The sequence below is a fragment of the Podarcis muralis genome, chromosome 6 (genome assembly GCF_964188315.1).
Source record: "Podarcis muralis chromosome 6, rPodMur119.hap1.1, whole genome shotgun sequence".
NCBI lineage: Eukaryota > Metazoa > Chordata > Lepidosauria > Squamata > Lacertidae > Podarcis > Podarcis muralis.
In genome coordinates, this window is record NC_135660.1 from 44,941,648 (window position 1) to 44,958,706 (window position 17,059).

The 17,059-nt window shown below is 41.8% G+C and overlaps 1 protein-coding gene across 2 annotated transcripts in view; it reads left to right on the plus strand.

The window, feature by feature from the left end:
• NEURL1 (neuralized E3 ubiquitin protein ligase 1) overlaps window positions 1-17,059 on the plus strand; it is a 132,182-nt gene that overhangs the window by 49,184 nt on the left and 65,939 nt on the right. Inside the window, exon 1 of one of the 2 annotated variants that reach the window (XM_028730380.2) lies at window positions 16,178-16,390. The exons of the other annotated variant lie outside the window; for it this stretch is intronic. Within the exon in view, the coding sequence (XP_028586213.2) occupies window positions 16,357-16,390 (34 nt within the window). The 5' untranslated portion in view covers window positions 16,178-16,356. Of the gene's footprint in view, window positions 1-16,177; window positions 16,391-17,059 lie in introns of those variants that run through there. 2 annotated transcript variants of the gene reach the window in all.

The window sequence follows — 17,059 nt, forward strand, 5'->3', positions numbered from 1 at the left end:
CTACAAAGAATGAAAATTAAATAATTTTTGAAAGGACACATGTATAAGCAGCATCATAATTTATAAAGTAATTGGCACAGAAAACTGAAGGCTTCATATAGATGTGTGCAAGTATCTGTAAACCTCCTTGGCAGGAGATAGCTTAGAAGATCTTTGTTATGAGAAAGGAAAAGATTTGTGAGACACAAAATTAAAGAGTTGCAAAGAACTAAAGCAATCAGAGGTAGCGCAGATCGCCTTCAGCCAGCTGGTTTCTAAGCTGTCTTAATCATATTCTGAGCGAAATCCTCTTTGACTGTAGTAGTATTACAGTCTTCTCTTTGACAGGTGGTCTGCGGCTTGTCTTCTGTCATCTGCTTTGTGGACTATTTGTATTCCTAGTAGAAAAGAGTGTGTAGGCCAGGAGGGAGAAAAAGGAATAGTATATACAGGTGCTCTGAGAAGAGCACAAGAAATGTGATCTGCCTATCGGATTAGAAGGGCTACAGGGAGACTCACTGAATAATAAATACATCACGTCCAAAGGACAAACACCTCTGTTTGGAGCCCTACATTAGGTGGTTTTGTCTTTAAGTCTTACGAGTTGTAGCTCTTCTAACATGCAAAGCACTTGATAAGCCTTCTCTAATTAATCCTGTTTTGTGTTTTGCATCAGGACTCTGCAGCTTGCAGATAGAAATAGTGGCAGATTAAGAGGAAAACAATTGCAAGAAATAATGCTCTTTTAAGAGTTGCTGTTTTCCTTTCATTCACTCCCTCAGTGCTGGGTTCGGCTGTTGGAACATTGACAGGATCAGATTTTATTGCTGAATATGGCAACAGGACACAAGTTCAAAACAGAAACCATTTAGATAGGCACCTGCAGCCAGCATACAGTGCAATACTGGCCTCACCAAGAATATTAAGTATCCTTCATAATATATTCAGAGAACTGCAAATGAGGTACAGCTAGCAGATCTAAGGTTGCAACCCTATGCACACTTGAAAGTAAGCAGCACTTTGCGCGTGCACACACACACACACACACACACACACACACACACACATCTGCATTAGCCATTTTTAATTCCTGTGTGGATGTGAAGGATATAAAGAAACTAGTACCTTTCTGAACAGCACCAATAAATTTGTAGCTTAAAAAAACAACACAAGCAAAAACCGACTTTTGTCATCATGAGAGCTTACTCAAGTTTGCTTAATGACTCAAATAGGAAAGCTATCCATGAATGCATTTCCTACAGATTAAGTTCATTAAATGTGAAAAGGTAAAGGACCCCTGGACAGTTAACTACAGTCAAAGGTGACTATGGGGTGTGGCACTCATCTTGCTTCAGGCAGAGGGAGCTAACCTAGCAGTTTGAAAGCACACTAGTGCAAGTAGATAAAGAGGCACCACTGTGACGGGAAGGTAAATGGCATTTACTTAAATATATTAATATACTGAATCTACATGCTTAGTTTAAAAAACCCTGTACTAGTCTTTTCTGTACTAGGCATTTAATTTTTATTTCATCTTTGCAAATACATGGTTTTTTACTCCTCAGTTGACTTACCTTGTCCTATCCATTCCTACTCCTCTTTGCTCAATCCAGCCTATGGCTGCCATCATCTTTTTTTAATGACCTCGCTCCTAGACCTTTAACAGGCAGACTTACATAAATTAAACAGGCAAAGCTTCCACTTCATCTCTGTGCCAGGAAAAGCTTCATTTGGTAAAATTCTGCAACTCAGGAAACTATGAAAAGCATAAGAGCAGGGCCAGTAAAAAGTTAGCACGGTTACCCTTCTTCTCATAATATATATTTAACACTTCAGCTGTTGCTTCTATTTTAACGTGTCCTTCCCTGAACTAGAATGAGCTTGGCAGCCCCTTTTGATTCCTGTAAAGGTGATAGCACCACTTCTCAAGCCCTTAGTTGGGGTTGGCAAGAGCATCATTGTTCTCTCCAATATACTAATAGCCATGTAGCTCAAAAGGCATCATCCACACAGGAGAATGAGTCTTATTAGAGTGTTTGAACCATTGGATTTCTCTGAACTAAGAAGGACAACAGGTCACCAGATGAGGATGTAACATTTGACAGTGATTTTACTGGTAAGAAGAGAATTGCTCCACATTTTTCTTCATGTAATCGACATCCACATCTGGCTCTCGACTATATCGGCAATGAGTTCTAGGTCTCCCATCTTTGTTGAAAACATGTTGATTTAAACATTTCCCCCCTCTTAATTACATAAGCATGGCTGCTAGGCATTATTCTTCCTAGTTAAGCCAAAAAAATATTCCTGTTTTGACATTTAACAGCTGGACATTCTAGGAGTGTTTCCACAACAACCTGGGCAATATGTGTTTAGAACATGACATTTTTGGAAGAAAATGCAGAAACTCAGCTGGAAGCCAATATATCTGAAAATAAATATCAGTTGAAAGTGCCAAACCTTGGTGCAAAGCTCCCTCCCACCCCCGTTTTAAATGAGCAAAAAACCTCTGCCACCTCTACTTTAAAGGGAAGCCAACACTCACCTGAAAGTTTGTTATATTTGCCTCCACAATAAACAAGATCCCTGCTCCACTTTCATGGCAGATGAAAGTGGAGATAGCCTTAGTAAGCACCATCAGCCTCTAGATGTAAAACTGCTTGGTCAGCTATTTTTCTAAAGTTTGGGTGTCGTACAGCCCTTTCCCAGGAAGGCTACCTAATTCAAGGGATAATCTCTGTTTTATAAGACATAACCTTTCCATGGCTTTAGCAGAAAATGCAACACACCTTAACTGGAGAGCCTTTTCTATGGCTCTAAATAATACATAATCTTGGGCAGTTTGTTTCCTCTTCCTCTCCAGTGTGGTGTGTGAGAATGGTGGTGACATTATGGTTGTTACTGGCTCATTCTGCGGAGGTCATGCAAAGTTCAGTCTATTAGCAGTTACTTAGCTTATCTGTATATGTTCCTATTGGAAGGCAACTGTTCATTCTCATCTAAGAGCTCTGTAAAGTAGTACCTCCTTCCTGCAATTCTCACAGTTCTCTTGCATCCCCCCCCCCCCGCCCACATTTCTCCTTCACATTATGCCTTCTTTCATTTCCTTGACTTTAAAACAAAAACAAAAAATTCATTAAACTGTAGTAATGTCTTACCAGCAAAGTTATAATAGCACCCAGTCATTGTACATGGTAGCATGCAGTCATTCAGCTATCAGTAAACATTTGTACTGGGTGTTGGGAGTCTTTTCAGCAAGAGAGCTGCATTTCCTAGTAGACAGGGTTTTTTTGGGGGGGGAGAGCACTTTCTGGTGGTGGGTGAGGCGAGTAGAAGTGACTCTTACCTTTGGACAGTAGGCTACAGTCTGGCCACACAAAAGTCAGAGGTTCCTACATGTACATATCCCCATTGAGTAGCACTGGCCCAAGACACTTTGCTGCCTGAGATGAACCAGAAAATGGTGTCTCCCTGGGAGCTGTAGTTTGTTAAGGGTGCTGGGTTAGAGCACGGATAGGGAATATCAGCCTCGTGGAGGAGGCCAGATTGGCCACCCCTCCCAGGTTTCCAGAGCCTGCTGCCCTGAGGCAATTGCCTCACTTCACCTCATGGTCCTGCCATTGAGGCAGGTAAGAGGCATTAATTATACTTCAAGGACACACCTCAGCTAGGGAAAAGGAGGGTTGTGGAGCAGGGTCTTGAGTTAAAGGGGAAAACTCACTTCATGGATTTCGGCTGCATTGCTTGAGTTTGAATCATAACCACGGGCAGTATTCAACTACCACGGTCCACTTCCACAGTTGAACTCTCCCCCCACATGCCCTATGACCTCTCCATATCTGTTCTAGAGGGTTGGGAACAGATTTAAGGGATGTGCAGGGGGAGGAGAATGTTCTGTGGCAAAAGGAGAAAGCCTTATGCTGATGGAATGACAAACTTGGTGCTATGCTGAATTCCAACCTATATACTGCAATATCCCGTGTTCTCCTTATATGTGAGTATTTTGTGGTTTCCTCTCTTTCCCCTTTTCAATTATGTGCTTTCTGTCTGTGGGTTAAGAGGCTGGCTCATTTAACCAGCCTGGCTGAGAAGCAGTAAGGAGGCTAGGGTGTGCATTTGTTGCTGTTAAACTTGGGTACAGAATCTCCCTGAGGGGACCATGCTCCTTCAGGACCTCTATGGCTACAGCGTTACACTGGCAAGAAGTAACCCGTATGAATCTTAAATTATGGACTTTGAGCACTAGATGACGCATGTACAGAATATTATTTAAAAGAGCAGGAGCAAAAAGAAAAAGAAGTACGTTCCTTGACACATATCCAAGTTATTCAATTCTGTTCAAGGAATGCCAGGACAAGTAGTAAACAGTTCACTTGTGACTAGACAGATTTTAAAGTTTTCAGTTTAACAAATCTATTTCATGCAGTATAGAGCAAAGGAAAATATCAGAGCATCTCCATTTGCCTCTAATTTAGATTATGAGACTGAGGCAGCTGTACTGTGTCAACTCACCCAATCTGTGTATTATTGACTACAGGGTTTGCAAGTTACAGCTTGCAAGTTTTAAGCTTTAATTGATTCATTTGGTAGGCTAATCAAATAAAACCTTAGTTGATTGATTGGTGAGATCCAACTTATTTGATACGGAAATTTATTATTATTATATTTTTTAAAAGGCTATTTTGTTCGGTTATGTTGCTGCAATAGCAACTGGAAAGAAAATATTAATGATGGCTTCTGCTTCTAACCATGGCTTTCAGTTTGTCAAGTTATAAGTAATCTGACATTTCCATCAGTGTCTTGGAACAGCATCTATTTTGAGGATTTGGTAATATTTAAATATATTTAAATTAAACCAATCAAACTGCAAATCAAAACAATAGCCCTAGTTTGGAGACTATAATAACATACTCTGAATTTGTTGGGGTTTGGGAGGAATTAAAAGGGTTGTAGCTGGTGGGGGGGAGATTGTGAATGCTGAAGCAGGCCAGAAAAATGGTAAGCCACTGCTCCAAGTGGAGGCAAAAGTGATGACACAGTCTGATTCCAGTTGTCCTACATGTAGAATCCTTTGGAAACAATATGCAAAAGATGAGAAGGCAAAAGCTTGAGAATTTGCCAGCAGCCAAGGATCATCTGACAGCAGAACAAACTCAACTTGGCTTGAAAGCTTTATGCTCAAGAAAGTCTTGTTTTCTGAAAATAAGTTTTCTTCTTCTTCTTCATAAAGTATTCACAGAGAATATGAAGAAGGACTTAATGCAGCTTCCTAATGCAGCTCTATCAACAAGTCAAATGTGTTTATTCCCAAGACAACACAGGAACGTTTCCCCCCAAAATAAAAATAAAAACCCTACCTAAACAGGTGCACTCATTTTGCTTAATTAATTATTTTGGACCTTACCCATTGATCCAAATACTCCCAAGGTGACCTGCATAAACATACAAAACAAAATTAAAGACATTAACATTTCAAACTAAAATCCAAAGCCCTATAGGCACCTAAATGTTCAGCCAAAATCACCAATTAGGAATTAACCATAATTTATTGCTCCTTTTTGGTTTATAAATTTTGAACTCATTCTACTATAATGTCATGAATGCAAATAAGTCTGGTGGCAGCAACAAGCAGCTCCGGCTCGCCCAGTCCTACCCGTTGCCATCCCACCACCACACTTACCTGACCTGGGGATTCTAGATCGTGGGCTCTACTGTTCAAAATGGGAGCCTCAGCGATTGCCCTCTCCTGCCGGAAACAAACCAGGACTGCTCCAAGAAAATGCATGTGGGGAAAAGTAGCGCAAGAGCCAGTGTGGTGTAGTGGTTAAGAGTGGTAGTCTCGTAATCTGGGGAACCGGGTTCGCGTCTCCGCTCCTCCACATGCAGCTGCTGGGTGACCTTGGGCCAGTCACACTTCTCTGAAGTCTCTCAGCCCCACTCACCTCACAGAGTGTTTGGTGTGGGGGAGGAAGGGAAAGGAGAATGTTAGCCGCTTTGAGACTCCTTAAAGGGAGTGAAAGGCGGGATATCAAATCCAAACTCCTCCTCCTCCTCCTCCTCCTCCTCCTCCTCCTCCTCCTCCTCCTCCTCCTCCTCTTCTTCTTCTTCTTCTTCTTCTTCTTCTTCTTCTTCTTCTTCTTCTGGTGGGCCACCCCCTTACCCACTTGTGATTGGCCAAGCAGATAGCCAGTCAATCGGGATTTTTCTTCTTCACTTCTCACTTCCCTTTGTGGCCTCCCATTTATGCATTTTTCACCTGTGCCCCCCTTGGAATATCCTGCCCCCCCCCCAGGGGTCATATGGTCCCTGGTTGTGAAACACTGTTGTGTATGCACATGCACATGCACACAAGTATTAGAAAACTTGCAAATACTTGCAAAAACTTGCAAAACTGAAGCTCTTTTGTTGTCTCTTCAAGCTGTATGTGTTTCATGTGATTTAGGAAATTGCCCTATTCAAGGATAGCTGCTAGTAAATTCTTTGTATGTAAACTGCAGCCTCCAGGCACAACAATTTAAAAATAAAAATGAAAATTCTTTCATGTCTTTAAGCATGTTTCTTTGCATGAATCCTTAACGTTTGCTGATCACAATCTAAAGAGACCAAAAGGCCAGCCTTCTCCAGCAAGGCAAGGCCGTCCTCACACCAGCTCCCCTCCTCTTTTACAACTCCATGCATTCCAGACCACATTGTACCGTGAGAGTAGTAGAGTACCACTGCAAGATGTGTGACTCAAGGACATAGAACAATAATATCTCTTAACTTCTGGGCTGAGATGGATGTGGGATAGTAACTATTCTAGTACTAGCAGTTTGTCCAACCAAAAAGATGGTGGTATATATGGAAACAGGACCACAAAGATGGACAGGTAACTGGATGAGTGCCAGTCCCAACTTTCCTTCTTAGTCACCTGTGCAGCCTCACTTTTCTTTTCTGTGACTTCTGTTCCTTTCCTCTCTATATCCCTTGCGATTTTTGTGTTTTCACCGCTTCATTCATGGCTTACCTCAGGTCACTGCCTCTTCCCTCTTTTCCTTTTTGCCCTGTTCTGCTGTAGACCATTCCTGTGCCTTTGTGACAGCAGCAGCCTTTGCGCCATCCCATGCTGTTGCCCCAGGCCTCTTTGCTCCTTCCCTTCAGGTGTAATGTTTGGCAGGTATGCAGTGAAGACTGCTCATCTCGCTTTACTGGCTGAGGGAGCTGGCGTTTGTCCGCAGACAGTTTTTCTGGGTCATGTGGCCAGCATGACTAAGCCACTTCTGGCAAAACCAGAGCAGCGCACGGAAACACCATTTACCTCCTCGCTGGAGCAGTACCTATTTATCTACTTGCACTTTGACGTGCTTTCGAACTGCTAGGTTGGCAGGAGCTGGGACCGAGCAACGGGAGCTCACCCTGTCTCAGGGATTCGAACCGCTGACCTTCCGATCAGCAAGCCCTAGGCTCAGTGGTTTAGACCACAGCGCCACCTGTAGAGGCAGGTATAAAGCCAAGGTTTCATTCAATAGCATTGGCAGGAGTGTGAGGAATTCACTCAGAAGAGGTTTTGCTCAGCTCAAGGGATCAGCAGAGAAGCTGAAAGTTACCTGCTGTATAACATGGTGAGCTAGCATGATAAAGTGCTAGACTAGAGGATCACTCTGTAAACTTGTATCTTCCTGGTAACCCTGAGATCACTGGTTTTACTGCAACTGCTTTTATATGTTTTATTTGTGATTGTTTTTAGAATGTTGTAACTCTATTAGATTGCTTTTGCTTTGCTTTTGTTTAAAATTGTGTATTTGTTTGCCTCTCTGAGCTCCTTGGGGAGGAAAGGCCAAGATATAAATGTATTATTATTCTTAATAAAAAGACCTCACCATGGCCTTATTTGGAAATTGTAATCATGTTGGAGCAGTGGGGCTGCGTGCACTGACTCTGCTGCTTCCATGCATAATCTTGCAACATTCACTGGCTTGTAAGAGGGCTTGTGCACATGAATATACTTCAAGCCTTCCCGTGATCAAGAACCCTGCTTTATCAGGGTTTCTGATCGGAGGCAGCAGGGGTGGGGTCAGCATGTTCAAGCAAAAATGCCTCTTCAGACCTTGTTGGCAAATGTGGCATGTGGCTCTTTGATTCTAACATTTCATGAAAGACATTCTGTACTCTTGAGCATTTGCAGGTTCACATATCACAATGGATGTTCCCCTCCCCCCCCCGAACTCTTTTATATCTCAAAACTCCACAGAAACAGATCCTTCAGCTCCATTGGGTTCCATGTTTTTATATTGTTATTCTGGCAAATTTGGTCTATTCCAAGGATTTTCTGGTGGAACGAACTTAGTCCAAGCTCTCTGGCAGTCTTGCATCCGTTGGTATGAGGAGCCAGCAGGATTGGGACAAGTCAGGCCAGCAAAAAGAAGTTTCTTCCAATCTGTTAACGTTTACATCACACATTGCTGGTTCTCATGTTTGATTAGAAAACATTTGGCTTGTTGCATTTAGCGTGAAAGGCAGAACATAAAGACTCAGGGTGGACTTGGGTACAGAGTAGATCAAATGTACCTTTCCGGTGGAAGCTTTATCAAGTCCCTTGGTTGTGATAGTCTTTATTCAGTGAGTTTGACCCCTCTCTCTGTTGCCTCTAGTGGAGAGTGCAGGTTTATTCATACTGGGTTTACTCATTAACAGGAAAAAGCATCCTTTTCTATGTTTCCCCTCTGTTGTAAAAGATGATGAACAATGGGGGAGCTATTTTTCACTAATTCATATTTGTTTTGTGTAAGTTAATATAAAAATGTTCAAACAGTAGATTGTCTTGGGGAGGCTCATAGGACAGAGAATGACTTGTCACCGTGTTTTTTGTTGTTGTCTGGGTAGTTGCTTTAAACATAGAGTTGGTTTCATATTCTACCTGGAATTCTTGTATTGCGCTGCAATGAAGTTTTATGAAAAATATTGGTTTTCAAATTATGTGGTGATGTTCCAAGAGCAAGGGGCCTTTTTTTTGTTCTTTTCCTATGTTAATTTCCTTTCTTGATAACCATACATACTTGCTGGGTGACCTTGAATGTTCAGGGCTTTAAAATAGGTTCACTTCAGACCTTAACAGTTATGGCAATCTGACGAAGTAAGCTTGTGTGCAATTAGATGAAGGCTTGTTCAGCTCTCTTGCCTTAGAAATCCTTTTAACTGCTTATCTCAACACTGGTTTACTTCATTCTTCTTTCCTCTTTTATCAGCTATGCAGATGGTACCCCGGTAATGGATAAAATAAAGCAATGTTAAGGGTAGGACTTCCAGTATTTGGTGAGAGCATGATGAAACAATCACGCATATATTTCTCTTTTAAGAACAGTTTCTACAGGTCAGCAGGAGAAGTAAGCGGGATAATAGGTCTGATTTTCTGTCCTGTGTGCCTACAGTCACTTTACACACTGCTTTTTAGGCTTATGAGAGTATGAAGCATGTGTTTGTAAAAAAAAACCATGTGTATCAAGAAGGTATACTTGCAATGGTGCCATGCTCCCTGTTGCTGCTGCCTGTGAAGTGACCATTTGGCAAAACTAATCCCAGATTGTGTCAGGCTGCTGAAGCTGCTGATTTCATTTTACTCTGTCTTTGGTTTTAAAGTAGAATAGATGAATTAGGATGTTGAATTGTCCACGCCACAGTTTTAGGAACCAAACAAGGTTATCAATGGGTAAATCCTGGAATCAGGTATTTGCACTGCCAGTTGGTCTCCAACTCTCTTTGCTCTGATACGAAGTGAATATTCCACTGTACTAGAAACAATGTACTTTTCCATTAACCAGATCACACAATGGTGGTAGAAGGGTACATTTAAAAATAAAATGTAGACAGCTGATGCCCTTATTATCATATATGGAAACAAAAATTTGCAGCTGAGACACATGCACTGCAAAACCAAATGAAACTGACATCAGGTTGTTTACCAAGTACAAATACCACAAAGATAATTGCTAGCAAATATTTTCTACCCTTAACTTACCCCACTGCACCTGTTAATTGATACCTGTTAAGCTCAGCTTCCAGCAGCAATTGCTCAGATTTTCCTAATGCATTACCTCCAGAAAAATGGATGGCATTAGCTGACAACTCTATCCTTAACAGCCTTCCTTTCCAATACATCTTCTTCATTCCCTTATTACACGGACATCTTCTCAATATATTTTCTCATCATCCCATAACCTTTCAGTTGCCCTAGTTGAAGATGGCAGTACCCTGCCACACAGTCATGCTATCTCTAACTCTGCTGCATGATTGACATGTACAATGGGCAAGTACGATGAACATGCATTATGGGGAACAAGTTTGCAGCAGCAGACTCCACCTCTGCTGTTTCATGTCTACTTTTGCAGTATCCTCAGTCAAGCACACAAGCTTAGGTACATACAGTTTGTATGCATGTAGGCCTGCTGCAGATGTGCAGACACATACATGCATGGCAGGGGGTGGGGCTTGCTGCTCTCATCCTGCTCCCCTTTAACTTGTTCATTGTGCGGTAGAAGAATTGTGTGAAAGACACTTATATGTGACCAAATTTCATCATTTCGGTATGGCTGGGCATACCGTTTTCATCCTTCTGATTCCCACTGTCCAAGCAAGCATAAGAACATAAGAAGAGGCTTGTTGGATCAGACCAAATATCTGTCTAGTTTGGTGGCCAACCTGATGACCCCGGGAAGCGTACAAGCAGGGCTTGAAGGTGGTATATCTCTCCCACAGTAGCCCCTTAGCAAGAGGTTATCAGCAATCATTAGCCCTAATTATATACTCACTTTGTTTTTCGGGGATACTTTGCTCTTCTGAGCAGACAAAATGGAGGTTAAAGGAAGGCCATTAGCTGTGGACCCAACTGAGAACTCTGGTATGACTTGAGCTGTTTTGGTCTAGTTCAGAAACTGCAGGTAATGCTCCGGGAAGCATTAACAGTATGTACCTAAGAGCCTCATGCAGACGTTCAGGCTTGAAAAATGAACTTGCTGGGGGTTGTGGAGGATTGGTGAAGAAGTCTTCCGACATGATGCTACTTCCTCCAACCATGTGCGATTCCATTCACTGTTCTGAGGAGCCTCCACATGTCTGAATGAGAGTGAAGATGAGACTACTTAGAAAGAAATGAAGTCCTTCTTAGGGAAGCAGTAGGAGTTGGGCAGCCACTGGGTCTGTACGTGACTACTTTTCATCTCGCATCCGCAGACAGGTGTGACCAGGCAAGGAATGGATTCCCTTAATTGCTAACAAAACAAAGATGGAATAATGGGGGCAGGCAATAATTTATGTTGCCTACACATTCCCAAATATTTACCCTTCTGAAATGGGCCCTCTAATGACCAGGATATCCTGCTGTTATCTTTTGGTGAAACACCACAGCATCGTCTCCAGCTCATATGCTCCTCTATGTTATCTTGTTGTCTTAGGTTGTGCAAAGATGCAGAGAGGAAGCTGGGGTTCAGCTGGCAGATGGAGGAAAAAGGGGGTTTCTGGGTTTGGCCAAGTATAAATCTTATAAAGCTTGTGTAAATCTTGAATAAACCTTGGCCAAGTATTAATCTGATGAAGCTTTAAACAAAACTTGAAATTGGAACCTTTTGTGCAAAAATCACATCAGTTTTGCTTGAAAGAAACGAGCACACAAAATGGCTAAGTGTGGTGTCATGGCTGAGAGAATGGGATGTGAGCCAGGAAGTACCTAACTAAAATCTCTGAATTATTTATTTCATAAAATGTATGCACCTCTTGATTGTAAAACAAACAAACAAACAAACAAACAAACAAACAAACCTCAAAGCAGTTTATAAAAAAAGATATAACACTAAAATTATCAATTGAAAAATTAACAATTATTGAAAACTCAAAAAGTTAGAATAACAATAGACTAATAGGGGAGTGTGTGTGTGTGTGTGTGTGTGTGTGTAGAATAATAGAATCACAGAGTTGGAAGGGACCCCGGGGGTTATCTAGTCCAATCCTCTGCAGTGCAGGAATCTCAATTAAAGTATCCATGTCAGATGGCCATCCAACCTCTGCTTAAAAACCTCCAAGGAAAGGAGAGCCCACAACCTCACAAGGGAGTCTGTTCCGCTGTCAAACAGCTCTTACTGTCAGAAAGTTCATAAATAGATATATATTTATTTTATAAGGGAAAAAACCAGTTATCACTGTATAGTTAGGGGTGATGTCCAATATTAGCCATGAAATTAATGGGCATGGTTTTAATGGGTCTGCTCTGAATATGACTTAGTTGGACATCACCCTAGGTATCCTAAGTGCTGAAGTTGAATTCTGTGAGCCTGAAGGCATATGTGCTTAACAAGCCCTCTGTGACTTTAATAGCTGACATAATATTGCTAGTTGTTCCTCGTGCTTTCACGAGGGGCTTCTCAAAGAACAGAAGCCTTAAGGAAAACCCAGTGAATGGCGTAATGGGACCAGTTCAAAGAGCAGGGGAGACAACAAGTTACAAACAAGTGAGACAGTAACAGCCAAAGGTGGTACCTTTAAAAATAATTACACTACTCGTATTGGAGAGAAAATAAACCCATTAATAAGTGAGGAAGGAGCAAAGTCAGGTTGCTAATTACTCTGGGTGTTAAAAGCTAACCTTGAAGCAAATTATTAAATTGCATCCATTGGATAATTGCTTTAATTACTTTAATGAAGAGCTTAGAAAAGTTAGATGTGAACACGGAAAAAGAGAGTGGTTGTGTTTGTGAGGAGGCAGCGAAACATTGCAATGTGCATGGCATGCCAGCCAATCTCCAAGCAGTGTGAGATTCCAGGGGTTTGAGGTGCTTTCCCAGAGTTTGACTTTCTTGTAATGAGAAACAGCAGAGACTGTGTTGTCATTACGATATTTGGTTTATTTACACACATATATACAAACCGAGCCTATGATGGCAGGGCTCACAGCATTAACACACCAAGACGTCTTTTCTTCTCCTGTAATCACAGCCTTGGTTTTAAGCAGAAATCAAGCATGGCTGTCACTCTCTGGCTTCTGCCAGCTTCCATTCCATCTCAGGGACGCTCCACCCCAGCTTTTGTCTTTCTCACTACCAGCCAGGTGAGGGAGAGGGCCCACTCATTTATTTTAAAAAAGAGTGAAAGGGAAATAGAACTGCATACAATGTGTATACATATGCTGATTTATATGTTTAGATTGAAAACATGATTACTGTAATTTAAGTCGAAATACAATATATTGCACCATAGTGATTAAGACTGACAAGGGGTCTGCTGCCCAGGTGCAAACTGTTGACAGGAAACATCTCACTTGTCATAGTTCCTTATCTTTAAACCAGTGTGGACTAGACAGCCCTTCAAAATAGAGGACTCCTTCAAATGGAGGACTGCCAGCCCTCCCCTTGCTCTAACTTCTCTGTAAAGTAGAGCAGTGGCCACCCAACACAATCTTGTGTGAATGTATTGCCAGAAATATAATTTTCATGCCTATCTCACATGCAATGCTGCTTCAGTGCAGTGTGCCCATTCATTCAGCTGCTAGTCATCAATCATGCAGAAATTCTATGATGTACATAAAGGTTTGGTTATTGCTTATAAAATGCCTTTTAATAAACTACTGCAGTGGTAATCTAGTGCTTCTGTACAAGCAGATGTCCACCGAAACATACTTAATTATTTCACCTATTTTAATTATAAAAAATAGGCAATTTAATTGTGTGTTCAAAGACAGGGAGGTCTTCTTTTACAGATTACCCAGGTTCTCCCTGTGCATGCCTTTGTACTGAAATTTGCTGCTGAGTCTGCAGCTTCAGCAATGCAGCTACAGCACTGCTCTTGCAGTATTGCTAGAAATGCAGCAGCAGAATTAAGCAGGCACTCTGGCTGCCAAGAAACTGCTGTAAAAATGCAAACTGCAGAAGGGAGAGAGTTTCAGGACATATATCTATTACTGGTTCATGAAGAGTAAAGCTATCTCAGGGCTTTTAACACTAGGAACTATTGCAGCTTCTTAATGTTAGCACCCTGCCTTGTTCCCGCAGTGTTTTATAGGGAACGGTATGTGGTAGGGATAGAGAACCTCCATTTGGAATGCAATCCCTCCCAGATGGAGGGAGAATCTGTGACCAGTAGTGTAGATGATTGTCATAGGACAAGGAACTTCGTTTTTTAGGTGCAGAGAAATAGATTTAAGATAAAGAATAGGGAAGCAGTTAAAAACTCAAACAAGTTGCCCAGGAAGGTTATAGGATCTTTTTTTCTTGGAAAACCATCATCACCATCATCAACAACAGCAGCAGCTGGTCAATTGGCAATGGTTTTTTTTTTAAAATGCTGGAGTAAAGGGTATTCTGCATATTCTAAGGTGGTTTTCGGTTTACCTTAAAAAAGAGGATTTGTAGCAACCCTGCATGAATTGAAAAGCTTGCGCAGAAAATGATGTAACCTGCTCATATTTCAAACTCATTTTATTCTACAACGCAGAAGATATCGTCAACTCAGGCTAAGGAACTGTCTCAGCTGCCACTGACTTTATCAAATAATTGCATGACCGGAAGGCAATTGAAGATGACCTAGTATCACCTTCTCAGGATTTTCCATAGCTAAGGATTCCATCCTACCTTAGTGATTTCCAAATTGTTGGCTGTTAGATTGCCATCCAGAAGTACAGAGGTCATTTGGTAAGGTGCTTTCAAGGTTGGGTCAAGATAGGTGAGGGAACTACTACAATAGCAATTTGGTTCTTGTTATAAAATATCATTCTTACACAAGCAGAGATCAGGATCAACAAAGACTGCACAATGCCAAAAGTATATGTGTAAAGGAATTTAGGCTGCGAGCCCCTACCCATTTATCTTGCACTAAGCTCCATTGAACTCAATAGGACTTATTTCAGAGTTGGCATTTATAGGAGTGCCTCATTCATTATTGTTGTGGCTTAACCAAGCAATTTCTTCTTGCTTACACATAATTCATTGGCTGATGCATAGACATTCCACATTTTTCCTGGGAGAACTCTATCTCCTTCAGTCAAGGCATTCTGCTTCCTGCTTCCTTACCCGAATCTTCAGATTGCACCTGTTATATGTGTTCTCACTCATATTGTTTAATCTAACTCTTCTCTGCCTGTACTATCTTATGTACCTGTGAAGAAAGTGGTTGTTACTTGCACTGTCTGCATAACCATGGTTTGACTGTAACCCTTTCTTAGCTAGAGTGTAGGTGGCAAACCGTGGTTTGCATAACACTGTGCTTGTTCTGGAACTTGAAACTTCAGTGTAAAGTTAGTTTGATTTTATGTTCTGGTAGAGCCAGGTTCTTATTTTGTTAATAGAGGTGGGGAAGGATAACATTCTTACACCAAGGCATTAAGGGGCAGAATGGGGGTTCATGCCTTTGAACCCTGCCCCACACCCTGCCCATACCAGCCTGCCTCCACAACTCAGTGCGTTTAATAACGCTCACTGCAGTCAATCAGTGGAGGTAATGGACTGAAGAGCAGGCTGCATTGTGTCTGAGCTGAGCCTGCAGTCATGCCACAAAAGCTAGTCTGAGGGGGGTGGAGGAAAATATTTTGCTATTACAGTCCAGGGTGGACCATTCTGCATTTCAGACACTTCTCCCTTGCTCTTAAATAATTAATAATTAACCAGCAGAGGAATCTGGGCCAATGATTTCTGGTAATGCACCTATTTCAGTTTGGGTTTCTGCCTGCCATACCCACAGATATATGCAGGAGCGATGTGCTGAATGGAAGTATTTCTCCTTTTCAAAAACTTCATTTTTATATTTAAATTGCATAATGATGGAGGTGAAAAGCAAGCTTCATTGACAGCTGGACTTAAGATTTCTAAATAAATCTGTTTTGTGTTTGCAGTGAAATTCACAGAGACAAAGGCTTTGTTTTGCTTGCAAGCAAGGGTACCTTGGGGTTTAGAAACAGGCATGCAGCCACTGCTTTCAACAGCCAAGAAATCAACTATATTTTTCCTAACGATTTATCAGAGTTGCGATCCCAGATTAGAGAAACCAGAATAAAGGCTGACGGACAGGGCATGTTTAGGTGCCCTTGAGTTTCTTTGGGGCTGCGATACTGTATGTGTCTGTAAAACGCTTTGAGTTTTCTCTAGCTATTTTGGAGTCACAAGTCTCCTCCTTATGTAAATAATCATGACATATGCCTCTGCTTATTGCTGAGCCTGTGAGGGTTGGAAAGTGGGTGGAGGCTGATTGCAGGCTTCTGTTGTGTGTTCATGAGTGTGTTATTTATGTGAGAGTCATTAAATCCCTCTGTGTCGGAGTGTGCCTGTGTCTTGCGTGCTGACAATGATCGCACACTTAGAGTTCTGCATCTCTGCCCAGTGAGAGGAGAAACTGCAAGGTAGCCAAGCCACCTTGCGCAGTACGATGGGGGGACAGCTAACCAGAAGCACACTATACGGTAAGGAGCTGGCCAGCAGCACTGATGTTTAGACAGCAAATTCTTAATGTTGGGTAGATTTCATGCCCTTTGCCTAACCCTTCCGCAGCAGGGGACAATATGGCTCAGAAAGGTAAGCGAGCTACAGCAAAGAAGCTGTAGTCTCTCCTAACTGATTCTCACTTGGTGCCTTTTCCTTTAAAGAGAAATCTTCTTGCCAGAGATGTTCTTTTTAAATGCAGAATCCTTAGATGGCTCTCTCTCTGTGTGTGTGTTTTATCTGATCTAATTCCATATGTCGCTTTGTTTTATTGCTTCGGACAAATATTTGTCTGCAGAGCACTGCTTCCTGCTCTGATACCCTGTAGGGAAAGAAAGAGAGAGAGAGAGAGAGAGAGAGAGAGAGAGAGAGAGAGAGAGAACAGTTTGTGGCGTTGACATGAAGGCAAGGACAGTTTACACGGCTTTCAGAGGAAACATTCATTTGAGAAAATGGATCAGGGTTTCATCTTTTTAAGATTCCTCCAATAGTGGGATTTTGCGCTCTGCGTGTAAAACTGTATTTGGTTTACAGCACAGCTGGAGGCTTGAAAAGGCTGCTTCATTGTAAATCCATTTAGTACAGTATGCTGCATGTCTTTGTAGGATAATGGACTGGAATGCATAGGAGACGAGGGTGCAGTATTGCAG